Here is a 27,640-nt window from a genome sequence, read left to right on the forward strand (position 1 = left end):
AAGTTTGTAGATGATATAAAACTTAGAAGCATTGAACTGTGAGGAAGATAGTGTAGAACTTCCAAAGGGCATTGAGAAGTTGGTGGGAAGGGTGGATAGGTAGCAGATGATGTTCAAGTTGGAGAAGCGATGAGGTGATATGTTCTGGTGCAAAGAACATGGAGAGACAGTAGAAAATAAAGATAATTTTCTAAGGAATGTTCAGGAGCAAAGGGACCTGGATGAGTACATGCATTAGGCTTCATAAACTGGGTACAAGAGCAGGAAGGTTATGCTGAACCTATATAAGTCAATAAGTTAGATGTCAGCTGGAGTATCATCTACTGTTCTTTTAGGAAGGATGTGGATGCATTGGAGAGAGTGCAGACTGGGTATATGATAATCATTCGTGGGATGAGAAACTTCAGTTCTGAGGAATGATTGTTTTCCACAGATAGGAGAAGATAAGTGAAGTTGGTTAGTGGTTTTTAAAGTCATGAGTTGTCGGCACAGAATAGATACGGAGAAAGTGTCTCACACATAAGAGGATTGAGAACCAGAGGGCAGTGCTTTGCAAAAAGAAGTAATGCAAGGTGAGAAAAAAATTTTCAACAGTGAGTGGTAGAGGTCTAGAATGCATCCCTGAATGTGCGGCTCAAGAAGGCTTTAGATGGTTGTTTAAATGGAAACAACACGCAGGGTTATGGGAAAAATTCATGAGATTGGAATTAATTTAAATTGCTTAGAAATAGTACAGTCATAATGGGATGAATGTCCTCCTGTAACAATTCTGTGAATTATTTGTACATTAAACATTATACTTTGTGACAATTTAATATTTGAGTGAACGAATTGAATTTATTGTCAGGCTTACCAAGGCACAGTGAAAAGCTATTTCACAATACAAAGACTGAAAAAGAAGGCAAGAACTGTTTCTTCAGCATTTAAAACAGATCATCACTTTCCAAAATTACTTCATCAATTGCTTTCCCACGTTTAATTTCTCAATCTCTGTTTAGAGAGACAGTCGGCCCATTCTGATTTAAATCGCCCAGGTTTAGGATTAAACCCAACTCCCAGCATTTTCACTGAGTCCCTTCTTCCATCCTTTACAATTCATATCCACCATTTTGTCCTGTCCTTCCACCCACTTATACATCTTTCTTCAACCTGATAAGCCCTTTGTCCTCCAAACTGAGACTTTACTCCACAGCCCACCCAATGTGGAATCCTTCTTCCCACCCCCAGTTGAAGCTGACAGGATTTCCTGTTCATAATTCATTACTTCAAGCTGCTCCTCTTTCAACTCACTCCCAGTTTGTGCTGGCAATGTGCTCCGCAAATTCAGGCTGGCATCTCCCACTCTGCATTTCACCCCCAACTCCACAATATGGGTGCTGTTCACACCCCAGCCTTCCCAACTATTCAGGGCCCAACAATTGGTCTCGTTAGCCCTCAGGCTGAGGAAGGATTTTTTTTCTGCTCAGAGAAGCTATCACATCTCTGGATGGGCTGGGGATAAATAAGCTGTGACTCAGTTTGTAGCAGATGCTTGCCTTTAAATTACCAGGTTCTGGGTTGAAGTCTTGCCTCAGGCCTTGAGCACAAAAATCAAGCATGACACGCAAGTGCAGCTCTGAGGGAGCACTGTATCTGTAGGAGATGCTGTCTTGCAGATGAGATACGAAACCGAGGCCCCCTTCTCTCTGCTTAGGTAGATTTAAAAGATGTCCCATGATACTATTTTGGCAAAGACCAGTGAGGTGTTATCTCTGGTGTCTTTTATACATCAATCAACTTCACCAAAAAAATGCAGATTTTCTGATCCTTATCACATTGCTCCTCATGGGAGTTTAGGACCAAATGACTTAGGAGGTAGCTATTTGGCCCTTCAAGCCTACTCCCCATTCATTAAAGTTATAGCTATTTTGATTGTGGATCTCTGTTCCACTTTCCTGTCTGAACACCAAAACTCTTGACTCCCTTGTCCATCAAAACTATTTCTAGCGCAGCATTGAATCAATTCAATGACTCTGTTTCGTATGTTTTCTGCTGAAGAAAATTCCACAGATTAATGGCCCTCTGAGAGAAATAAATTCTCCTCATCTCTGTCTCAAAAGTGAATATTCTTCTTCTTGAACTGTGTCCCCCTTTTCTAATCTTCCCTATAAGAGGAACCATCCTCCTGGCATCAACCTTATCAAGTCCTCTCAGGATCTGTACGTTTCAATTTACCAAGTGGTCTCCTTCCTATCTGAAGGATGTTGTGAAACTTGAAAGGGTTCAGAAAAGATTTACAAGGATGTTGCCAGGGTTGAAGGGTTTGAGCTACAGGGAGAGCCTGAATAGGTCGGGGCTGTTTTTTCCCTGGAGCATTGGACGCTGAGAGGTGACCTTATAGAGATTTATAAAATCATGAGGGGCATGGATAGGATAATTAGACCTCTAATTATCCTATCCAGAACTAGAGGACATAGGTGTAGGGTGAGAGGGGGCAACTTTTTCACACAGAGGATGGTATGTGTATGGAATGAACTGCCAGAAGAAGTGGTGGAGGCTGGTACAATTACAACATTTAAAAGGTATCTGGGTGGGTATATGAATAAGAAGGGTTTAGAGGGCTATGGGCCAAATACTTGTAAATGAGACTAGATTAGGTTAGGATATCTGGTTGGCATGAATGAGTTGGACTGATGGGTCTGTTTCCGTGCTGTACATCTCTATGACTCGAAGTGCATATAGGCACTTGGAAACATCTGGTGTTGGTGAAAGGTGCTACGTAAATACACGTCTTTCCTTTTTTCCAAGCTGCTACTCCTCACAGCTTTTGAATAACTGCGGTATGGACTTGGGGTGAACACAGGATTGGAGTCAGTAACCATACCAACCTTTATAGGTTGCTCTGCATTATCTAAAGCTCTTGCTTGCTCTCTCTCTCTCCTACTTGTAGTAACCTGTCCTACGGTTCCTACACACCCTGATCTTTGCAGTGTCTTCCTGGCAACACCCAACAAGATGTCTAACAGCATTACAATAACAAGTTTCATTTATATAGCACCTTTAACATAGCAAAATTAGCGAATGTTCTTACATTAGCGAATGTAAGGACAGTTGATCAAAAGCTTAGTCAAAGCGGTACATTTTAAAGAACCTTTTAGAGGAGACAGAGAAACAAACGGGGTAAGCAAGGTAAATCCAGAGTTTAGGGTGTAAACACAGGGGAGTGATTTGAAAATGAAGGTGCAGAAAAGACTGGAATTGGAGGAACACAGAGTTTGTAGAGGGTTGTAGGGTTGGAAGATGGAATGTTTGGCACAATGGAGTGATTTGAAAATGAGGGTGAGAATTGTTAATTTGAGGCATTGGTGGCCCAGAAGTCAGTCTAGATCAGCAAGAAGAGTCATAGAGATGTACAGCATGGAAACAGACCCTTCGGAAGAGAGGGCGTGATGGGTCATTGTTTAATGTGAGTTTGACTGTGAGCAACAAAGTTTTGGGTTGGTGAGGGTTGGAATTGTCAACATGGAGATAACAACAGCATGGATAAGGATTGTCGTAGCAAATGGACTGAGGCAGCAGCAGAAATGAATGATAATATTGTGGTGGGAGCAAACAGAAAGGATCTAAGGTTAAAGAGTAGGGCAGTGAACAGTCTGTGTTTCTTGTGTCACAAACTCTTTCTCCTTGGCTACCTCTCTCCTCTCCTTCAAAAAATTGTTATTCTGACTAAACATTTTGTCATGCATTTCCTTTGGTAACTTGTGGTGATGCCTGTTGCTATAGTAACCTCAGTGGGCCACTCTCACAATTTGTTTCACTCACAACAACAATTTAGAAAATTCCAATTCATAAAACAATTTTCCTTGAATCATAGGAGTTTTCTGGAGAGTGAAACATTTTGATGTTCTCTGAGTTGACAACATCAGGAATTTGTGCCAATCCAGGTCAAAGGGCCACATATACATCATGGTAGGGTGTTGTGTTGCTTACCTCATCAAGGGATTAATCTCACCCATTAGTATAACACTTGTATGAGTTTCAAAATATTACACATCATAGGTTGAGTCAAACAGCTACAGATTATGGCATTGCAACATGTTGAACTTCTCAAAATGTGTTCTGAAAAGAAATCATTAATAATCAGCATCGGCAAGATGTTGTATGATTAAGTTTGCTAAAGTCATGGTGCGGTGAAATATGATTATTCTCTTAGAGACCAGGAGTGAATCAGATGAACCAACATCATGTATCACTTACCTGATGACCAAAGGTAAGCTCTGCCTATGTATCAGGCCCCATCTCTGAAAGTTGCTTCTCTTTTTATATGGATATCAGAACATGGCTTTGATGTTGCTAGAGTGACGTGCACTGTCTTTCAGCACCAAAGGAAGGTATGGATTTATGCTTAACATTGGAAAACATTGATAGACCCATAGAGCCCGAAATTCTAGAATTCCGACTCCACTTCAACAAGTGCAGTGTAGCTCTTGGAAACATTGCAGCAGCGAGGGACTGCTTTCCCTGACAGTGCTAAGGACAGATAGTGGCTCAGATAAAACTTGCTACATTGTGCAGCACTAGGCTCAGTATTGCTGGGTAGGTGACAATTGGGTCATTTAAGTCATTAGAGCATGGTCCAAACTGATAGAGATTATTCAGAGGGTGTCTGCCTGGGTTGATAGACATCCTGAGGCCTAGGAAGAAGTAAAATGAAATTGTTTTCTTCAGCAGTGATATAATCAATCAGTTATACTGCAGTGCAAGGTTTGACTATCCTTCCTTGATCACATCTGACATCCTTGCGCATTTTTCCAGCAAGGTCATTCAACTTATCCCTTCCTAACCAAATGGTGATCAGGCAGTTATTTAGTCTCCCCCACTGCATCACTACTGGTCTGGAGAAGAAACAAGCAAAACCTGCAGTTGAATGCAAATTCCTCTTCTCCTTGTCAGTATTCACCTTTCTCACCCTCCCCAGTTCCAGGTATTCTGCCTGCGTACAATTTACACCAAAAGTGGGGGATTATTCAACCCATTATTTCTGCAGCAGCACTTGAACTTCAGCTGGAGTCTGCAGATTTCCAGTCTCACCAAGAGATAAGACTGCCAAGTGTGATCCAGCATATTCCTGGAGATTTCATCACATGACTTCCCCCACACAGGAGCCACTAGTTGACCAACACATTCATCCCTGTGACGCAGTGTTCCCTAGTCGAAATGGAAAGCCAAAGCATTGCTCAGTTGGATGATGCTTAACCATCAGTCTTTTCGCCTTCCATTTTGAACATTTTTATATCTGTTAAAAAGAAATGTTCAAAGGAAATGACAAAATCACCACAATCTTTTCTTTTATTCCCGTGATTGACACAGCAGTGTCTTTGAGACTGATTTTGCAATCCTGGAGACTCCAAGACAGCTAACAAACCTATCTGGAGATGTGAGTACAAACTTCAGACTGATACTCTAGTGCAGTACTGAGGACTGGTGGAAGATCCATCTTTCAAGATACGACATTAAACTGAGATCCCATTTGCCCCTCAGGTGGATGCATAAGATGCCAAGACAACTGTTTCAAAAGACCAGAGGAGATCTCTCCATTGTCTTGGCCAATATTTATCCTTCAATGAACATGCCTAATACTGGCTATCTAACCACTATTCCCACTGTTTGTGGGAACTTGCTTTAAATTTGTTGCCACATTACATACATTACAACGATGCCAACACATCAACATTAATTTTAAAGCACTTTAGGGTACTTTAAGGTCATGGAAGAAACAATATAAATCCAAAATGTTCTCTCTGTTTTGTAGATATCAATACTAGTTCCATTTACCTATTGGTCCCAGCATGAAGTATTTTATATTCTTTTTATGTCTTTTTCCAATTCCTTTTCAAACAATAATGTAATGTTTGATTCAACAGTCATGTAAAACATCTTGTTCAACTGACTAAAACTCATCTAAATTCATTTTTATGTAAGGTTTGTGGCATATGGATGTTGGACTATGTTTATGAAGAAGCTTAAGGATTAACTAAGTCAGTCTTTATGGAACTATAACTTAAAATCAGTCTGGGTCAGAGAGTAGTTTGCAAATCTCCCAGAGTGTTCATGGAAATTTGTTTTAATTAGTGACGGGATCGGTTTCTCTTTTCAAGAAGCTGGTATGAGGCGGTTTTACATATAAGATGGCCATGTTGCCTCAGAGCCAGATGCTCATTGCGTGTATAAATGATCCAGCTACTGCTCTATCTACGTCCTGAAGAATATTTTGTTGGATAAACTTCAAGATCAGTCTTCAACATGGTCCTCTGAAAGCAACCCCCCTCCCTCAGTACTTGAGAGGCCTGAATAGGCCAAAGCATCACTTTTGGCAAGTATGAAAGACTAGCCAACAACACATGACCTATCAAGCCAGAGTTTACTCTAAGCTCTGACATCTCCAGTAGTAACCTCTATGGATTATAACACCACTAATGTCAAGCCCTGGGTTGTTTTACAGCTGGCAGGGAATGAGATAATTACAATTTCAGATTTTATGTTTGAAAGAAAATGAAGAGAGGGAAGGCTGAAGATTAGACTAGATTCCCTACAGTGTAGGGACAGGCCCTTCAGCCCAACAAGTCCACACCGATCCTCCAAAGAGCAACCCACCCAGAGCCATTCCCCTATATTTACCCCTGACCAATGCACCTAACACTACAGGCAATTTTAACATGGCCAATTCACCTAACCTGCACATCTTTGGACTATGGGAGGAAACTGGAGCATCTGGAGGAAACCCACACAAACACGGCGAGAATGTGCAAACTCCACACAGACAGATGCCAGAGGCTGGAATCAAACCTGGGACCCTGGTGCTATGAGGCAGCAGTACTAACCACTGAGCCACTGTGCCACCCTTAAGAGATGGAGTTGAAGGATGTGGTGAGAAGCTGTGAGATGGGAAAGTGGATAGCGAAAAAGGTTATCTCAGATTACAACAGGATCTGGACCAGATGGGCCAATGGGCTCAGAAGTGGCAGATGGAGTTTAATTCAGATAAATGTGAGGTGCTGCATTTTGGGAAAGCAAATCTTAGCAGGACTTATACACTTAATGGTAAAGTCCTAGGGAGTGTTGCTGAACAAAGAGACCTTGGAGTGCAGGTTCATAGCTCCTTGAAAGTGGAATCGCAGGTAGATAGGATAGTGAAGAAGGCATTTGGTATGTTTTCCTTTATTGGTCAGAGTATTGAGTACAGGAGTTGGGACGTCATGTTGCAGCTGTACAGGACATTGGCTAGGCCACTGTTGGAATATTGCGTGCAATTCTGGTCTCCTTCCTATCGGGAAGATGTTGTGAAACTTGAAAGGGTTCAGAAAAGATTTACAGGGATGTTGCCAGGGTTGGAGGATCTGAGCTATAGAGAGAGGCTGAACAGGCTGGGGCTGTTTTCCCTGGAGCGTCGAAGGGTGAGGGGTGACCTTATAGAGGTTTTCAAAATTATGTGGGGCATGGATAGGATAAATAGACAAAGTCTTTTCCCTGGGGTCAGGGAGTCCAGAACTAGAGGGCATAGGTTTAGGGTGAGAGGGGAAAGATATAAAAGAGACCTTAGGGGCAACCTTTCCACGCAGAGAGTGATACGTATATGGAATGAGCTGCCAGAGGAAGTGGTAGAGGCTGGTACAAGTGCAACATTTAAGAGGCATTTGGATGGGTATATGAATAGGAAGGGTTTGGAGGGATATGGGCCGGGTGCTGGCAGGTGGGACTAGATTGGGTTGGGATATTTAGTCAACATGGACGGGTTGGACCGAAGGGTCTGTTTCCATGCTGTACATCTCTATGACTCCAATAGATAATTAACAAACTTAAGTGAAGACAGATAGAGGTTAAATAGAGGAAGTGTATTTCTGCTGTTTGGAGTTTAATCCAAAGCATGAGGCTGATCTTTTATCAGGGATCTCAGAAAATCCTTCAAAACACAAAGACTGGTAAATGTTTGGTAACTTCTTCTAAAAATGGCAATTTATGCCAGACCTTTTGTTAATTTTAAATCTGACATGGTTGGATTTTGTTCCTGAAGGTGAAGTCACCATAGTTTTACCAAAGGAGAAAGTGAGGACCGCAGATGCTGGAGATCAGTTGAAATGTGTGGCGTTGGAAAAGCACAACAGGTCAGGCAGCATCCGGGAGCAGGAGAATCGACGTTTCGGTAATAAGTCCAAAGTACTGCTTAAGAGAAGGCAAATCCTTCATGATAACTTTACCTGGAGTAGGAATTAAACCTATGCTGTTGTTGTCACTCTATGATAAACCAGCAATCCAGCCAATGGAGCTAATCAACCCCACAACCAAAGGTATAAGGAATTTGGGGATAAATAGAGTTAGGTCATTGATCAGCCATGATCTCACTGAATTGTAAAATAGCCTAGAGGGCTGAATGACTTAAGGCAGACCCTATCCTCATTGGTAGATGCTAGAAGTGGAGAGCATCAGTCCCCAGCTCTGCTCTGAGTATTCGTTGTTCCCGATGGATTATTTTAGTGCAGCCTATGGGCTTTAAAACCCTTAAGTCCTGAAATGAATCAGCAGTACAGCCACTGAAACTCAGCCGGACTCCATTTCTATTGGTGCCTGTATTTTTTATTTTGTATTTGTTCACTTGTTCCTGAGTCTGGAAGTTTGCAAAGGGTTCTCTGAATGCTGGTTGAGGAATTCATCCAAAATTGGAATAGTGGAGTCAGTTACTGTCAATAGTCAAGAAGTTGGGGGAATCAGCCAGGCATTTTTGTGGTAGTGAATGTGACTCCAGAATGGTGTGTTGCCTAGGAGAAGGTGAGGACTGCAGATGCTAGGGATCAGAAAAGCACAGCAGGTCAGCCAGCAGCCTCCCTGGTGCCAGAGTCCAGGATACCACAGATTGGCTGCAGAATATCCTTCAGGGCGAGAGCGAACAGCTAGACGGGGTGGTCCACAATGTGCGAATGACATGGGTAGGAAGAAGGATGAGGTGCTGCGAGCAGAATTTCAGGGAGTTGTGAAGGAAATTTAAAAAACAGGGCCTCGGGAATAGTAATCTCAAGTACTAATGAACCTAGAAGTAGAAGGATTTATCAATTAAATGGCTGGGGAATTGGTGGGGGAGGGAGGATACCAGATTTCAGAGGCACTGGACGTGGACAAGCTGAAAGGGTTATACCTCAGTAGGATCGAGACTGGTACTTTCTCAGGAAGATTTCTTTCTACTTTATCCAGGAGATGAGAACAAGGTAAAACTGGTAACAGGAAGTAGAAAAGTGGTAAGTGGAATTAGAAGGCAAGTGAAAGAAAGATTAACAACACATCTTAGAATCATGTTAAAAATGCAAAGTTAATGGCATGCTAACTGAATGCACACAGCATTTACAACAATGTAGATTATTTAAAAGGACAAGTAGAGGTAAAGGGTACAATCTGATTGCCTATTAGGAAACATGGCTGCAGGGTGACCAATATTTAACTAAATATTCCAGGATGCTTGGAATTTAAGGACAGGAAGAAAGTAAAAGGTGGTGGTGTTGTACCTGATAATAAGGGATGAAAATAATAAGGTAGTAAGGGAGGATCTCAGATGAAAAGAACAAAATCTGTTTGGATGGAGTTAAGAAACAGCAAACATTGGAAGCAGTTATTTAGGAGCCACCAAACACTAGTGTTAATATGGAGAATAATACTTATCAGGATATTGGAGAAATATGTGATGTGGGTCATACAGTAATCATGGATAATTTCAAGCTGCATTGTAAACCAAATGTACACTAATGCTGTGAAGAATGAGCTCCTGAAGTGTATTGGGGATGGTTTCCTAGAACAGTTTATTAAGAAACTTACTAGAGAATAGTATTATATAATGAAAAAGGCTAATTAATAACATTATTGCAAAATAACCTTTAGGGATGAGTGACCATAGTATGATAGAATTTGCATCATTTTTTATTGTGAAGTAGTTCAATCTGAAGCCCTGATGTTAAATTTGAACAAAGGAAAATATGAAGGATTGAGGGGAAAACTGGCTGAGGTAGATTGGAAAAATACATTAAAATGTATGTGAAATACATTAAAAGGATGCAGCACGGTGTCTCAGTCGTTCAAGTCGTTAGCATTGCTGCCTCACAGTGCCAGAGACTCAGGTTTGATTCCAGCCTTGAGCGACTCTCTGTGTGGAGTTTGCACATTCTCCTCATGTCTGCATGGGTTTCCTCCCACAATCCAAAGATGTGCAGGTTAGGTGGGTTGGCCGTGCTAAATTGTCTGTGGTGTCCAGGAATGTGCAGGCTACGTGGATTGGCCATGGGAAATGCAGGGCTACAGGGATAGGTTGGGGAGGGGGGGCGTGGGTGTGTTTGGAATACTGTCTGTGTTGGTGTGGACTCGATGGGCTGAGTGGCCTGCTTCCACACTGTAGGGATTCTGTGTTATATTTAGACATTGGTTAGTCTTTAAAGAATTTAAAGAATTTAAGGCACAATAAAGCAAAGAAAATCAGTCAATCTTGGCAAACAAAGGAAGTTAAGGATTGCGTAAGGTTAAAAGAAATGGCCTAAAAAGTTGCCAGAAATAGTAACAAATGTGAGGATTAGGATGATTTTACAATATAGCAAAAGGATAGAAAGAAAAATCTAGCAAAAAGGATAAAATCAGATTGTAAAGTCTTCTACAGTTTTGTAAATAGGATGCGTTTGGTTAAGGTTACAGGCAGTGTCAGGCGAGTTTATAATGGGGAATAGAAAAATGGCTGAGAAGTTAAATGATTGATTACTTTATGTCTGTCTTCAATGAGAAATATACAAGAAATCTCATAAAATTAGAATCCAAGGGACTAAGGAGAATGTCTATTTTGTCTATTATTTTGAATTTTTGGGGCTGCATGGTGGCTCAGTGGTTAGCACTGCTGCCTCACAGCGCCAGGAATCTGGGTTCAATTCCCGCCTCGGGCAACTGTCTGTGTGGAGTTTGCACATTCTCCCCGTGTGTGCGTGCGTTTCCTTCGGGTGCTCCAGTTTCCTCCCACAGTCCAAAGATGTGCAGTTTAGGTGAATTGGCCATGCTAAATTGCCCATAGTGTTAGGTGCATTAGTCAGGGGTGAATATAGGGCAATGGATCTGGATGGGTTGCTCTTCGGAGGGTTGGTGTGGACTGGTTGGGCCAAAGGGCCTGTTTCCACTCTGTAGGTAATCTAATCTAATGAGGAATTCAAGGGAATCAGCATTTGTAAGAAGATTGGGTTGGAGAAGTTAATGTGACTGAAGGATGTTAAGTCCTATATCCTGATATTCTATATCCCAGAGTGTTGAAAGAGATAAGTGTAGAGATATTGGTTGCATTGCTGATTATCTTTGAAAATTCTCATGATTCTGGAATGGTTTCTGTAGATTCAAAGGGAGTAAATAGCATTCCACAATTTGAGAAACGAGGGAGAGAGTGATTATGGGGAGTGACCGACCTATTGGTCCTATATCATTGGGAGGGAAAATATGAGCCTTTATTATAGAGGCTATGATAATTGGGTTAATAGTGATCTGTTTGGGCATAGTCAGCATCAATGGGAAATTGTGTTGGTAAAACTGTTGGTGTTTTTTGAGGATGTTATTAACAGAATTGTTAAAGAAAAATCAGTGGGTTTACTACACTTGGATTTTCAGAAAGTTTTCATAAAGCCCCCCCCCCCCCCCCCCCCCCACACACACACACACACACACACCCCCCACATGAGGTTGGTTAGTGAAATAAAAGTGCACAGAATGGGGTAATGTACTGGCTTGGTTTAAGAATTGGCTAACAGGCAGAAAGCACAGAGTAGGAATAAGTGGGTCATTCTCATGTTGGTAGGAACAATACTGGGCCCCAGCAGTTCATTATATACAACAATTATTGAATTTGGGGATCAAATGTAATATTTACAAGTTCACAAAGCTAGATGGAAATGTGTGTCGTGAGGAATATGCAAAGCAGCCTAAGGACAGTTTGCACAGACGAAGTGGGTAAGAACACAACAGATGGGAAATTATACAGAAAATTGTGAGGTTATTCACTTTGGTAAGATGAACAGATGTGCAGACACAGAATTCCTTTAATGGTAAGAAGTTAAATGGTATAAATGTACAAAGGGACTGGGTGTCCTTGACAATAAGTCACCAAAAGCTAACATGCTAGTGCAGCATGCAGTTTGGAGGGTCTATAGGATGGTAATCTTTACCACAAGAGGATTTGAGTACAGGAATAGCAATCCCTTGTTTCCATTGGACAGGAGTTTGGTTACACTGCACACAGAGTACTGCATGCAGTTTTTGTCTCTTCTCTAAGGAAAGACACTATTGCTGTGGAAGAAATGGAATTAAGGTTCACTTAACTTATTCCTGAGATGGCAGGATAGTAAAATGGAGACAGATTGGGAAAACATGACTTGTATTCTCTAGAGTTCTGAAGAATGAGAGATGACCTCATTGCAAACTACAAACTACGCAAGAGGGAGAGACAGGCCAAATATTTCATGTTTCCTCTGGTCTAAAACTGAGGGCACAGGCTTACAAATAAGAGGGAAGTCACTGAGGATTGAGATGAGGATAATTGATTTTATTCAGAGGATTGTAGTTCTTTGGGATTCTCTATTCCAGAGGACTATGTAAGCTCAGTCATTTAGAATGTTTGAAATTGAAATTGACAGATTTCCGAGCAGCAGTATTGTAAAGGGATATGGGAATAGTATGGGGGGGGCGCTGAAGGGAATGATCAGCCATGATTGTATTAAACGGTGGAGCAAACCCAATGGGCTGGGTGGCCTATTCCTGCTCCCATTTTGCAATGATTTAAAATGCATGCAAATTAATGGGGACCTCCATGTAATCTCTATAAATAGCTGTACATCTAAGCAGTGAATGAAAACAAAGATCATGGAATCATAGAATTTTATAGTACAGAAAGAGGCCATTCGACCCTTTGTGTCTGTACCAGCTCCGAAAACAGCTACCCAGCTAGACCCACTCTCTAACCCTATCTCTGACTTAATCACTTTGAAGGTCTTGGGACATGGCTAGTCTATCATGATTGGTATTAATGATACACATGGGTCACACTGATCTCATATGTATTTGTATGTAAATAGTTGAACCTTTCTTTCCATGACTTGTGGTTCAGTCATGAAAATAAGAGGCAAAAGAGGCAGGACGGATCGGGAGTGGGAAGTCAGTGATTTTCAGCAGGGTGATAGATCACAATGATTGAGAGGTGGTGGGTGACTGTGAGATGCAACCCAAAGAGTTGTCAAAGCCACAGTGTGAATGGGGAACGCTGTAAATCCTCTGTTCTTAGTGAAAACTGAAACACAGTCATGAAAATAAAACCCGTCACAATCTCACGGCCTGATTTCACCAGTATGAGTGCAGCTATCAGATTGGCTGAAACATCAGACACGGTGTACCTTATGCCGAGCAAGTGCTTCAGACATGTGTGGGCAGATAGTTTTTCAACTAACTAATTTTGCACAATTTCTGATCACGCTTGAACGCACAAAGCAGGTGATGTCTGCAATAAGCTGGAATGTACCTTCCCAAACAACAAGTCTCTGATCTCCAAAAACAAATTACTTTAGCATGCTTACGTCACTGGATAAGGCATTTTCCCTCTTCAGTACACTGAAAAATCCCGCTCAATTCTCTCCCTGTCAGAGAGGGGAGGTCTCTGTTGTTTCCATCTGGGTAGGGGTTGTGTTTTGCCCACATGCAGATGGACAGAGGTTTGCTTTTCCTTTAGAAAGTTGGAACGAAGCACGAGGGCTGGACCAGGAGTGCAGTCACTAACCACACATTACTGTGAGCAGAAAGGGTTCTGTGGCACGATGCCATTTGCCTGGAGAATATCCACCACACCCCGTCAAGTCACAGCAAGCTACCCTGTGACGCGTACTAACAAGCCCGTGTTCAGGAGCTGCAGCACAGAAAGCCAGCCTCTCCAGATAGTTCCTGGAAGAGAGTCTCTCACTCAGAGTGCAAACGCACCAGCCGACAAACATAAGGCGTGGGAGTCAGACAGATCAGAAACCTGTCTGAACTTATAAAAGGATGTTTCACCACTGAATGAGACGATTTAAAGCGGGGTTGTGTTTTTTTTAATGGAACTTTTTGCCTTTTTTTCCCTTAAGCTTCCAGATCCTTATGATAAATTGTTTGAACTTCTATTAAACCGAACTCTCACTCCAAGGTGACTATTTTCTTTGAATAATGAAAATAGTTTTAACAACCGCCACATTGTGTTAACACAGTGTGAGCGAAATGAACGATTCCCAAAATGGGTTACGTGTTATCCTGGGGGGTGGAATATGGCAAGTGTCTCCGGTTGGGTACTTCAGTCATAATCGGTTAATGGTGGATTTGTCCCAGGGATCGGGAGGTGAGGTCACTGAGGGAGGGAGTAATTGAGTGAGTGGGGGGAGACATGTCTGAAAGTGGAACTGTTGAATAAGTGAGGCTGTCGAGGAGGGAAGGGGGTGGGGTGCCCACATTGATATATTTCTCTGAACTCCACGTGATAATGCTGTAACAAGCAAGTTGTAAATTACATGAATAGTTAGTTTAAAAAATTATCATAATGTTTCCTTTCATGTGTGATTGCAATGATTCACAAAATATGGGATCATGAGCGGGATAGTTAGACATGAAGCTGCCTGGAAGATTACACGATAACTTGGTCAATCTAAGGAGGGATACATGAGCAGAGTTACATTGTAGTTTGCTCAAAAACTGCATGAATTCGTTTAAGACTCTGTTATCTCACATTTTAGATTAGAATCAGTCGAAGCATTATCGCACAGACAGAGAACACAGGGGGCTAACACCTTCAACAATTAGAGTCCAAGAATCACAGAGATGTACAGCATGGAAACAGACTCTTCGGTCCAACCCGTCCATGCCGACCAGATATTCCAACCCAATCTAGTCCCACCTGCCAGCACCCGGCCCATATCTCTCCAAACCCTTCCTATTCATATACCCATCCAAATGCCTCTTAAATGTTGCAATTGTACCAGCCTCCACTACATCCTCTGGCAGCTCATTCCATACACGTACCACCCTCTGCGTGAAAACGTTGCCCCTTAGGTCTCTTTTATATCTTTCCCCTCTCACTCTAAACCTATGCCCTCTAGTTCTGGATTCCCCAACCCCAGGGAAAAGACTTTATCTATTTATCCTATCCATGCCCCTCATAATTTTGTAAACCTCTATAAGGTCACCTCTCAACCTCCAACGATCCAGGGAAAACAGCCCCAGCCTGTTCAGCCTCTCCCTGTAGCTCAGATCCTCCAACCCTGGCAACATCCTTGTAAATCTTTTCTGAACCCTTTCAAGTTTCACAACATCTTTCCGATAGGAAGGAGACCAGAATTGCACACAATATTCCAACAGTGGCCTAACCAATGTCCTGTACAGCTGCAACATGACCTCCCAACTCCTGTACTCAATACCCTGACCAATAAAGGAAAGCATACCAAACACCTTCTTCACTATCCTATCTACCTGTGACTCCACTTTCAAGGAGCTATGAACTTGCACTCCAAGGTCTCTTTGTTCAGCAACACTCCCTAGGACCTTACCATTAAGTGTGTAAGTCCTGCTAAGTTTTGTTTTCCCAAAATGCAACACCTCACATTTATCTGAATTAAACTCCATTTGCCACTTCTGAGCCCATTGGCCCATCTGGTCCAGATCCTGTTGTAATCTGAGGTAACCCTCTTCACTGTCCACTACACCTCCAATTTTGGTGTCATCTGCAAACCTACTAACTGTACCTCTTATGCTCGCATCCAAATCATTTATGTAAATTACAAAAAGTAGAGGGCCCAGCACCGATCCTTGTGGCACTCCACTGGTCACAGGCCTCCAATCTGAAAAACAACCCTCTATCATCAAGCTTCTTTGTTACTTCTTAAAAAAACTCAGTCAAGTTTGTGAGACATGATTTCCCATGCACAAAGCCATTGTTACAGTTAACTTAAGAATGCAACTTTTAAAAAAAGTTTTGTGATTTACACATAAAAGAAGTGAAGCTATCATGGTATTCGAACAGATGAAAGACTCAACAGACATTCAAGGTATTTTTCAATGTATAATTTCAGTTACATCACACTGTAAACTTTTGCTATAAATTCTGTGCCTTACAATTGTGTCCTCCACAATCCCCTGATGAAGGAGCGGCGCTCCGAAAGCTAGTGCTTCCAATTAAACGTGTTGGATTATAACCTGGTGTTGTGTGATTTTTAACTTTGACCAAAATAGTTTGAGAATTGCTTGTTTAGGGTCCAACAACATGTGAGCTAAACTAAAGCTCCCAAGTTCACAGCAATGATAAACAGTGTCATTTTCAAACTCACCTTTCTCAGCCTTTCACTCATTAAATCCAGTTATTTAAAAGACATTTGATCAGAAAGGATACACCTTCTTCAGCTCTTTCATCATTTAAATTGAAGGCACTGACTGCTCACTGAGGTGCCTTATATCTGGGAAACTCTGTACGGCTTCACCCATTTGACCATTCTTCCCATGTGGCTATGAGCACGATATGTTGCATTGGCAGGCATTGCCTCTGAGTCGGATTCTGTTCTCCTCCATCACTCACAGATTGCAGCAGGAATCAAAATGAGGAGCTCTTCCCTTCAACTCTCTACATCTGTGGCCAAGGCACAGGTGCTATTTGTAACACCCGCTGTTGTCAACCCAACTGAGGGCAGATAACACAACTTGCGTTTCACAGAGTATCTTTGAAGAAAAGAAGGACTTGCATTTTATGTGATACTTTTTGTGACTATCAAACATCTCAAAGTCTTTTATTGAAGATGAAGTACTTTTTGAAATGCAGTTGCAATGTAGGCAATGCAGAAGCCAATATGTTCACTACAAACTCTCACTATAAATGCTGCAATGTAATAATGATCCATTGTAAATCTGAGGATAAATAAATTGGCCAGGACTGCAGGGATAACTGAACTGATCTTCAAAACCAAGATGGTGCTGGAGAGTAGTGACTTTGTATGCTTTTCACTATACTCCTGTATTCCTATATTTGAGTACATGTGACAATAAAATCTAATTGGTGCCAGGGAATGTTTTCCAACCTCCTGAGCAAGCAGAGTGTCCCTTGATGTAACATTTCATCCAAGAAGATGGCATCTTGAACAATGCAACCTTCTTTCAGTGCTGCACTGGAGCTGAGTATCAGCTTTGATCATTGTGCTCAAACTCTGAAAGGGATTAAATCTAGAAGTGACAGTGCTAACAGCATCTTTAAATCTGCCCAAGGTGCTTCACACGAGTGCTATCAACTAAAATTTGACATTGAGTCACACGAAGAGCTATTGAACCTGATGACAAACGTTTGGTCAAAGACGTAAGTTTGAAGTGGAGGAAATAGAGATGCAGAGTGGTTAAAGGAGGGTGTTACGGAGTGGAGGTTGCCCCGCCCCCGAGCTAAAAACGTAAACATCCCAAAGGGGCACCTCGCTTGTAATCCGTTATAAAACAGAAGGTTAAATGAAATGAAATCCTTTCACTCACTCCACAATCCACGAGTAACAATTTATTTATCTAACTCTAACTGGTCTTATGAAGAAAGGTTGAGGGAGCTTGGATTTTCTCATTGGAATGAAGAAGGATGAGAAGTGACCTGATAGAGGTGTACAAGATGTTGAGAGGCATAGATAGAGTGGATCCTGGCTGTAATTTTGACTTTTTCCCATGATGGAAATGTCTATCATGAGGAAACATAATTTTAAGATAACTGGAGGAAGGTTTAGGGGATATGTCAGAGGTAGGTTCCTTACTCAGAGAGTGGTGGGTTCGTAGAATGCACTGCCGGCAGTGGTAGTAGACATTAGGGACATTTAAGCGACTCTTGGATAGGCACGTGGAAGTTAGTATAATGAAGAGTATTTAGGTTAGTCTGATCTTAGAGTAAGATAAAAGGCCAACACAACATCGTGGACTGAAGGGCCTGTACGGTGCTGTACTGTTCTATGTTCTGCATTCTAACAGTGAACAATTTAACAGAACTACTAAGAAACAGACCAATTCCCCTCCAACTACTAAATATTCCCTAATAAAACAAAACCCTAATGGTATGGTGTTTCAATAAATACAAGTCCCACTTATATAACAAAACAATAGAATTTAGTGTCTCAAAATTACAGCTAGGATATGTCTTCTGGAATGTTCCTCACCCTCTCCATTGATCCTCACCAGGAACACCTTTCTTAATCAAATTCTGGGGTCTGAAACACTTCTCCCTGTTGAATTCCTGTCTCAGGAATATTAGTTAAGAGTGCCTTTTAGGTGGTGATTAATCAGAGAGCAAAAAGATTTCTGTGAGAGCTAGATATTTGCTCTTCAGGTGATTTGCTCTCACTGATTTTCCATATCTTTTATACCCTTGATAACCTATTCATTTCTTTACAGTCAGGTGGCTTTAGGTGGTCAAAACCATCAGATTTAAATTTAATTCAGTTTTGGTATCTCGGGCCTGGTTTAAATTAACTGGTTTAAGCTGGTTGCCTAAACATCAAAACAAGTCTAGGTGGCCAATTGATACAGAACTGATACAGAATTGTTTCAGAACTGTCTGTGCTACTTGTTTTATTTAAATCTCCAAGCTTTGAAAAACACATAATCTCTTAAAGGGACCAGACACTCTGTCCCCCCCATCATTTTTACAAACAAATTCTAACTTCCAGGCTTCTAATTCACAAATACTCTACACAAATTCAGAGCGTTTAAAAATGGAATTGTGGAGGGACTCACAACACTGGGGAAGCACAGGGACCTTGAATTGTGGGCTGGACATGAGGTCATGGAGGGATTTGAAAACTTTAAAACTGAGGTGCTGGTCAGTGGGTACAGGGGTGACGGGTAAATGGGGCATGGTGTGAGTTAGGATACACATTTTGGATGTATGGCAAAGTGCCCAGGTGAGTATTGGAATAGCCAAGTGTCAAGGTAAGAAAGACATGGATGAGGGGTTCTGCAGCAGATGAGCTGAGACAGGGGCACAATCAGGTGACGTTCCAGAGATGGAGACAGGTGGATATGGGAGTGAAGCTGGCTAATTATGGGAGGCATAAAAAGCTGCAGATCAGGAAAGGGTAGGCAGGGGAGAGGAAGAAACTATAAAAAGACCAGATTTGAAGAAATTTTGTTTCATTTTGTTTTAAATGCTTGTGGCCAGGAGATTGATTTGATGTGACTCATAGATGAACATTTATGGCAGGTAACTATTTTGAGCTGTTTATGTCTGGTTACAGCAAATAAAGCACTGAGGTATCATGCTGTCCTCTGCTGATGCTCCCAGGGTCATCCTGGAAGGAATAACTTGTCGCCAGCTCCTCTTTGCTTTAAGCTAATGGTTCCCTCTCCTTAAGTAATGTCCTCCCCTCAAAAAATCCACCCTTGAACTTTCTTTTCTTGCAAGCCATTGCCCCAAATCCGGCTGAATGTTCAAAGTCTCGGGACATATTGTCCCATTATAAATCCTGCCATGCTACACTTGAATCCAGTCCATGAGATTTCCACATTATCCTGTCAAAATTACAAATGACCCTCAAAGTTACTGTGGTGAATGATCTGTGTGCTGCTTAGTCATAGAGATGTACAGCATGCTGACCAGATATCCCAACCCAATCAGGTCCCACCTGCTAGCGCCCGGCCCATATTCCTCCAAACCTTCCCGATTCATACACCCATCCAGATGCCTTTTAAATATTGCAATTGTACTAGCCTCCACCACTTCCTCTAGCAGCCTATTCCACACACACACCACCCTCTGGGTGAAAAAGCTGCCCTTTATATCTTTCCCCTCTCACCCTAAACCTAAACCCTCTAGTTCTGGACTTCACACCCCAGGGAAAATACCTTGTCTATTTACCCTATCCATCTTGGACATGGTGTGCCATACCATCTACACACCAATGTCACTCCTCTGAAAGAGAGAAATGTAGCAGGTAGGAGCAGGAGTAGGCTATTCATTGTGATTATAGTCGGAAGTCACAACAAGCGCTGATCGGAAAGCTTGTGATTTCAAATAAACCATTTGGACTATAATTTGGTGTCGTATGACTTCTGAATTTGTTCACCCCAGTCCAACATTATGTCTCTACTTCATTGTGATCGTAACTGATTGTCAAGCTCAATACCCCACTCTCCCTTTCCCCCCATATACCTTAATCCTTTTAGACTCGAGAGCTCTATCTACCACAAAGTTCACTGGCCTCAACCACTTTCTGTGGCAGTAAATTCCACAGGCTTGCCACTCTCTGGGTGAAGAAATTTCTCCTCATCCCAGTCCTGAATGGTTTATCCCTTATCCTTAAACTATGACCCTTGATTCTGGACTCCCCCAACAACAAGGACATCTTTCCTGCAACTGACCTGTCCAATCCTGTTGGAATTTTGAAGGATTACTTTGAGAGAACCTCCACTCCCTTTCCCGTTCTTCCACATTCCGCTGAATACAGTCCTAACTGACTCAATCTCTCCTCGTACTGTCAGTCCTGCCATCCCAGGAATCAATTTGGAAACCCTCCACTGCACTCCGTCTACAGCCAGAACAGACCAAAACTGCACACAGCTATCGATTTGGCTGGGCCTACTCGTGCCTGGTTTCATTCCTAGTTATCAAGAAGGGACCTCTCCCCGACACAGGGTTACCTCCCCATTGCATTGCTATCTTAGGAGTCACTCTTTCATTGGTCCTCTCCTACTTTCACTTTCAACAGCATCATCTCTAATCTAATCTAATCTAAATCTGACGCCATGTCAGATTTGCATGTACTCTAATGTCCCCAGCTTTATCTCACCCCCCACTTCTCTCAACTCTCCACCTCTGATCTGTCACATCAGATGCTTGTCTGATATCAGGACTGGATGAACAGAAATTTTCTCTGAGTAAATATTGAGAAGGCCAAAGCCGTTGACCATTCATTCCCACAATCGTGATTCTCTAGCCACTAACTCCATCCCTCTGTTGGCCGATGTCGCCACTAAATGAGACTGTCCACAACCTTGGTGTCCTATCTGATCCAGATATGATCTTCTGACTCCATATCCTCTCTCTCACAAAGAACATTCACCTCTGCCTTGTTAATATGGCTTGTCTCTGCCCCTGTCTCTGTTGATCTGCTGCTGAAATCTTCATCTAATGGATTTGGCTATGACGGTGCTCTCCTTGCGTTCTTGGCTTCCAATCACCATAAACTCAAGCTCATCCAAATCTCTGCTGCAAGTATCATAACATGTATTGTCCCTGTCTCCCATCACTGCTGTGATCACTGGCTAGCAGTGCCCACCGAATGGAAATACCTCCATTTTACAATTCCCATCCTTGTTTCTAAATCCTACAATGCTGTTCCTCCTCTCTATTGCTGTAACCTCTTCCTACCTACACCCCTCTGAGATCTCAGGGCTCCATCAATTCCAGCCTCTTTCACAGGCCTGATTTTAATCACTCTATACGTGGCATTTCTATCTTTAACTGTCTGAGCGCAGAGTTCTGGATTTCCCTTCCTAAACCTCTCCATTTCTCTATCATGCATTAAGACCCTTCTTAAAATCTAAATCTTTGACCAAATATTTGCTCAGCTTTCTGAATATCTCCTGTGTGTCTCAGTGTTAAATTTTGTTTGATTATTCTCCTGTAAAATGTCTTGGAAGACTTTATCAAGTTTTAGACACCACATGAAATACAAGTAATTGTTGTTGTAATTGGATAAAGGTGGCCAGATACTATTTTGCCTCTTGAAGCAAATATGGTTAACTTTACCTCACTGGCAAATGCTTTCTTTACCAACAAGAGGTTTATATAATGAGGCTGACTCTGGAGGTCGGTGATTTATTTGGAATTAAATGCTCCTTTGACTTTAAGCCAAAGTGATAAAGGTTGTTGTGCATTTCTTCGGTTTACACACTAGGCCCGCTTGTAGAGTTCTGGTAGCCAACACACTGACACCAGTCACATCTAATTGAAGATTTGCCCAATCTCACTGATTACTATTGTTATGTTCATTTGCACTGGAGTACCATTGCATTGAAATGCATGCGTACCCTGTATGGTCAGTGCAGGGGGCTATTTGACTGCACTTGATGCCTACACTTACATACCACTGACCAATACAGGGTACCTGGGAAATCAGGAGCAGAGTTCCCCATCAGATTTTGTCTGTCCCAATTGTGATGGGCCCAGATTGTTGGGAGCAGCAAGCCTGGGATCTCCTGCAGTGTAGTGTTCAGCTCCACATGGGGCTGCCTCTGTAGTGACTGAGGTATGAGGACAGTTTAATAAGGGTTGGAATTACAATATTAGTCAGCCTCAGTGCATTTGTCAGGCTGTCTGATCTGACACTGTTGCTGGCTTGTGTTCTGTTCCTGAATCTCTGCTTGCTCTGAATAAATTTCCCCATTGTTGTCCTGCAGAGATGCATATTTCCAATGGCGAGGAGATGGAATCGCTCAAGGACAGTCTAAAGGACAGCCCTTGCTTGAAGAACCACATTGCCATCTGCAAGGAGGAGAGTGTCTCCTTTAATGTGCGGCCAGACTGTATACAAAATGGTCAAAAGCGGGTTAACACCTCACTCAGTTCCGATGCGGCAGAGACCCCAAATGGTGAGGAGTTGGAAGCAAAGGACATACCAGATTCAGATGCACAGAGGGAGTCAGCGGCCATTCTTTACGGGCAGCAAGTTCTAAGATCCAAAGCTGAACTCCGGAGACAGCTCGCCTTGCCAGTCACCGAGTGGAACACTGACAGCGAAACCCAAGTGCGATTCAGGACTTCGCAGGCAAAAGCCATTGCAGGGCAAGGTTCGGCAGACAGCTTGCCTCTGTACTGTGCCAGTGATGACCATGGGCCTGTCGCAGGGACTCCAGCAGGTATCTGTGCACTGTCTGGCCGGCAGGTCGTGGGCAAGGCTGACAGCTGGCCACACCAGAGCCTGGCCACCGAAAGCAATTTCACAGTCACCTCCAAAAGTGACTTCTCCCTCAATACGCTGCTGGCGGAGTCTGAGAGGGGTGAGTCCAGTGGTCTACAGAGGCGGCCCTCACAAGGATCAGACCTGGAGAAAACAACAAGTAAATATTTCGGATCACTTAATAAAAACCGAAAGAGCTGCAGATGCTATAAGTCAGAAACAAAGATAGAACTTGCTGGAAAAGCTCAGCAGGTCTGGCAGCATCTGTGGGGAGAAATCAGAGTTAATGTTTCAGGTTGAGTGACCCTTCCTCAGAAGACCAGACCTCAAACATTAACTCTGATTTCTCCCCACAGGTGCTGCCAAACCTGCTGAGCTTTTCCAGCAAATTCTATTTTTGTTTCTGATCATTTACTACTTCTTACTCTTCTTTGTCCTGTCCAGTAATTCTAACGTGAACCTTTACAATAAAGCGCATTATTGCTTTTTGGGGAAGTAGTAACATATTGCTCATGACACTGGAATGGTAATCCAGCACATGGGTTCAAATCATATTGTGGTACATGGTGAAACCTAACTTCAATTGACAAAACACCTGGAATATAAAGCTAGCCTCAAAATGAGGACCTGAGACAATGATCATTTATTATTGTAAAAACTCAGCTGGGTAATTTGTATCCTTTAGGGAAGGAAATCTACCATCCTTTTCAAATCTCCACAACCAATTTGATTTGATTTATTTGATTTCTGATTTGATTTATTGTAGTCACATGTACCTAAGTACAGTGAAAAGTTTTGTTTTGCCTGCAGTACAGGCAGATCATAGCAAAAGAGGAGATAGGGTGCTTAGACAGAGCGAGGCCTACAAGGTTATGGCTGCACAGGAGGTTCACAAAGCAAGGTCAACATTATGTGAAGTTAGAGAGGTCCATTCAGGATGCTAGTAACGGCAGGGAAGAAGCTGTTTTTGAACCTGTTGGTGCACTGTTCAAGCTGATGGGAGAGGTTGTAGGAGAGCATGGGATGGGTCTTTGATGATCTTAGCAGCCTTTTTACAGCAGGAAGCAGTGTAAATGTAGTCCCTGGATGGGAGGTTGGCTTCCATGATGGTCTGGGCTGTGCACATCACTTTTTGTGGCTTCCGGGCAGAGCAGCTATACCAGGCTATTATGCACCCGGATTGTACACTTTCTATGGTGCAACTGTAAAAGTTGGTGAGGGTCCTTATGGACATGCCGAATTTCCTTAGCAGCCTGGGGAAGAAGACCCATTTAGTTAACTCACACTTCAACCCCAGGGCATCAATGTGGACTTCAACAGTTTCGTCATTTCCCCTTCCCCCACCTCACCCCAGTTCCAAACTTCCAGCTCAGCACTGTCCCCATGACTTGTCCTACCTGCCTATCTTCTTTTCCACCTATCCACTCCACCCTCCTCCCTGACCTATCACCTTCATCCCCTCCCCCACTCGCCTATTGTACTCTATGCTACTTTCTCCCCACCCCCACCTTCCTCTCACTTATCTCTCCACCCTTCAGGCTCTCTGCCTTTATTCCTGATGAAGGGCTTTTGCCTGAAACGTCGATTTTACTGCTCCTCGGATGCTGCCTGAACTGCTGTGCTCTTCCAGCACCACTGATCCAGAATCTGTGTGAAATGGCAAGGAAAACCACTCAGTTCAAGGACAGGGAGGATGGGCAATCCACGGTGGGTCAGCAATATTTGTGGAGAAACACTCATTCTGTTTCGCCATACACAGATGTTGCCAGACCTGCTGAGGATTTCCAGACGTTTCATTCAGACTTAAACAACTACAGTATTTTGCTTTTGGATGAAGCTGTTTCATTCTTTATTTGCTTTTAACCTCATCAAGCTGTTTACATTTATTGAAAAAACACTTTGATATTTTATAAAGATATTTGAAGAGTCTACACTAACCCTTAATCTACTCTGCAATATCTCAAAGCTTTCAATGTGGGCAGTTCAGAGAAGGTTCACTCAGTTGATTCCTACAATTAAGTTGTAGTCTTATGAGGATAATCAAGAAGTGTGGTGCTGGAAAAGCACAGCAGGTCAGGCAGCATTCGAGGAGCAGGAAAATCGACATTTCAGGCATAAGCCCTTCTGCCTGACCTGCTGTGCTTTTCCAGCTCCACACTTTTTTACTCTGATCGCCAGTATCTGCAGTCCTCACTTTCTCCTAGTCTTATGAGGATAGATGAGCAACTTGGGCCTTTACACAATGTGTTTTAGGAAGGCGGGAGATGATCTTATTGATTTTGAGGGGCTTGGCAGGGTCACTGCTGATTTCCCTTCATGTGGGAATCTAGAACCAGGGGCTGGGGGTACCACAGCTTTAAAGTAAAGGCTAGCCCCATTTACACAGAAATGAGGAGGAATTCCTTCTCTCACATCTTTAAAATTCTCCTCCCCAGCAAATCTTGGAGGCTGGTCAGTCAAAATATTCAAGGCTGAGTGAGGCAGATCTTCAATCCACGAGGGAGTGTAGGGATATAGCTGGTCAGGAAAGGTGGAGTTAATTCCACTGTGAGATCAACTATAATCTTAGCGAAAGGCAGAGCAGGCTAACGGGCCTATTCTCACCTGTGACTGGGAGTGGAACAAGTGGAATCTTGGTTTTCTCCTCAGTCTCTTCATCCCTCTGGGTGAGCAGGAGTATCCCCTGGCCCACAGAGAGAGGTGCTGATTTCAACCAATCCAACCTTGGACAGGACACATTGATGGGCCACTGACACACATTCACTATTTTTCCCAACCCTTTCTTTCCTGAACATTAAAGCAATGCCTCCCCCAACAGAAACTCAGCTTGTCCCTTAGTCAGCTGCATTGGATGGGAGGGCTGTGCTGCTTCGAACCTTCCATTGCTATGCCTGCATCGGGAGTTCAATAGAAAGAGCTACTGTTAAACTATGGAGCAGAGCACTACTGTGAACAATTTTAACAACTACTGGGCTTTTACAAATGGCTATGTGAATTCATTAGTGTATTCCTGTTAACTGATCTCAGAGAGCTACAGTTTCAGTCAGGTCCTCATTAGGAGCTAGAGAGCTGGTCTCATCACTCTATGGCCCCTCCAGTTGCTCAGTTGTGTTGGTCTATGGATATCAGGCAGGAGTGGAACTGATTCATTTGTTATACTCTCAATACTTACCCTAGCACGTTAAATATTTCCACTTAGGCAAGTAGATACCTGTGGTCCATAAAGAAAGAAGTAAAGATTGAAACAGACTGATCAAACCCACTCCTCTCATGGCCCTTTGACTGTTGTATACAGCTGTAAGAGTCTATAAAAGTTAATACTGTGGTGTGCCTTAAGCACCACCCATTATTATGATCTTATATGGACCATAGGCAGAATAGCTTAGGATCTGAGACCTAACATTCAGGTTCTGCTCGTAGTCTCTGTAACAACGTCAATCAAATCAATGTAACCTGTTAGGGTAAAAATGATGACTGCAGATGCTGGAAACCAGATTCTGGATTAGTGGTGCTGGAAGAGCACAGCAGTTCAGGCAGCATCCAAGGAGCAGCGAAATCGACGTTTCAGGCAAAAGCCCTTCATCAGAATATGTCTAGTTGCTGACGTGCAATTAATAATTTCTTGTTTAATACAGGAGCACATTCTAAGTATACTAGTAAATAGTTTTCCTCTACCACACTAGACAAAACAGGCATTTTAGATCTCTACTGAGGGTGGTACTATCAAACCTAACCCATGGTGAAGTGCAGACCTGGTTTAACTTAAACATACATACCACATGCTGGCAGCAATGGAGGTTTGAAGGTTTAGACTCAGTTTGAAGCAGCCAACTCCTGAAGGCAGTCAGCAGCAGGGAAGAGCTGAACAATTAAGAGCCTTACGGAGGAAACCCTTGTGACAAGATTCAACAAGGTCGAAACTACAGTCAATGGTGAAAGAATTTCAGACCTAACAGCCACACTGCAAAATGCACACTGAACCTCCTATTAATGGAGAATTAGTTACTCAAGAGACAGCCTGCATGGTGTGGCAGGGGTCTGGAGGAGCAGTCCTGATTCAGGGTTTATCCAGAGAATAAGCAAATATCAGAGGTTCCGTGAATAAAGCTAAAATTGTTGATGGACAAGGGACAAGTTCAAAATCAGCACTAAATTAAGACCAGAAAAGTGAGAAGTATATACAACTCAGATTAAGCATTGCTGCCTCATGGGTGGGCATCGTGAGGATAGCTACAGCGAGGGAAGTCAAAAGTCACAGAACAAGTTAAACGAAGTTCATGGACCTGGGCATGTTGCTCAGCCAGAATTGAAGCAACAGGGGGAATAAAGAATAGAAGCCTAAGCAGCCGTGGTCTAATGGAAGAAGGAAGTTAGTGGACTTTTTTTCAGGCTGTAGGAAAGGCAGGAGGGATGCTTCAAAATTGTGGTAAAAGTGTGAAGCATTTATTTTATCTGTGGGAGCGTGAATAATCTGGGAACAAATTGTAAAAGACACAGGGAGAAGTGGGATTCATGCCCCGAACAACCGGATTAATCCAGTGAAGTCACAGAAAAGGTGGGAACCATCCATTTTGGTTGGAACAAGGTAGAAGTCCTCAATTTTGACCCTAATGTGTTGCAGTTTTATGGAACTGCCGTAACAGTCCTGATCAGTACTGTGAAGGAAAGAAGCCTCACCTAGCCTAGGT

General features: G+C 42.7%; 2 protein-coding genes across 5 annotated transcripts in view; one reads left to right on the top strand and one right to left on the bottom strand.

Annotated features, from left to right (window-relative positions):
- Positions 1-13,817, bottom strand: part of LOC148139783 (uncharacterized) — a 93,041-nt gene extending 79,224 nt beyond the window's left edge. Inside the window, exon 1 of one of the 3 annotated variants that reach the window (XR_015753465.1) lies at positions 13,605-13,808. The gene's annotated coding sequence lies outside the window, so the exon portion shown is untranslated. Of the gene's footprint in view, positions 1-13,604 lie in introns of all 3 variants that reach the window. The other 2 variants (XM_087980484.1, XM_087980483.1) reach the window with 2 other exon arrangements.
- Positions 1-27,640, top strand: part of arhgef19 (Rho guanine nucleotide exchange factor 19) — an 88,321-nt gene that overhangs the window by 19,172 nt on the left and 41,509 nt on the right. For both annotated transcript variants that reach the window (XM_087980479.1, XM_043675745.2), the window contains one exon: positions 22,453-23,112. In XM_087980479.1, the coding sequence (XP_087836605.1) occupies positions 22,453-23,112 (660 nt within the window). The remainder of the gene's footprint in view (positions 1-22,452; positions 23,113-27,640) is intronic.

Source organism: Chiloscyllium plagiosum, unplaced genomic scaffold, assembly GCF_037043375.1.
Source record: "Chiloscyllium plagiosum isolate Xiang-an unplaced genomic scaffold, Cpla_swu_hap1 HiC_scaffold_37, whole genome shotgun sequence".
Classification (NCBI taxonomy): domain Eukaryota; kingdom Metazoa; phylum Chordata; class Chondrichthyes; order Orectolobiformes; family Hemiscylliidae; genus Chiloscyllium; species Chiloscyllium plagiosum.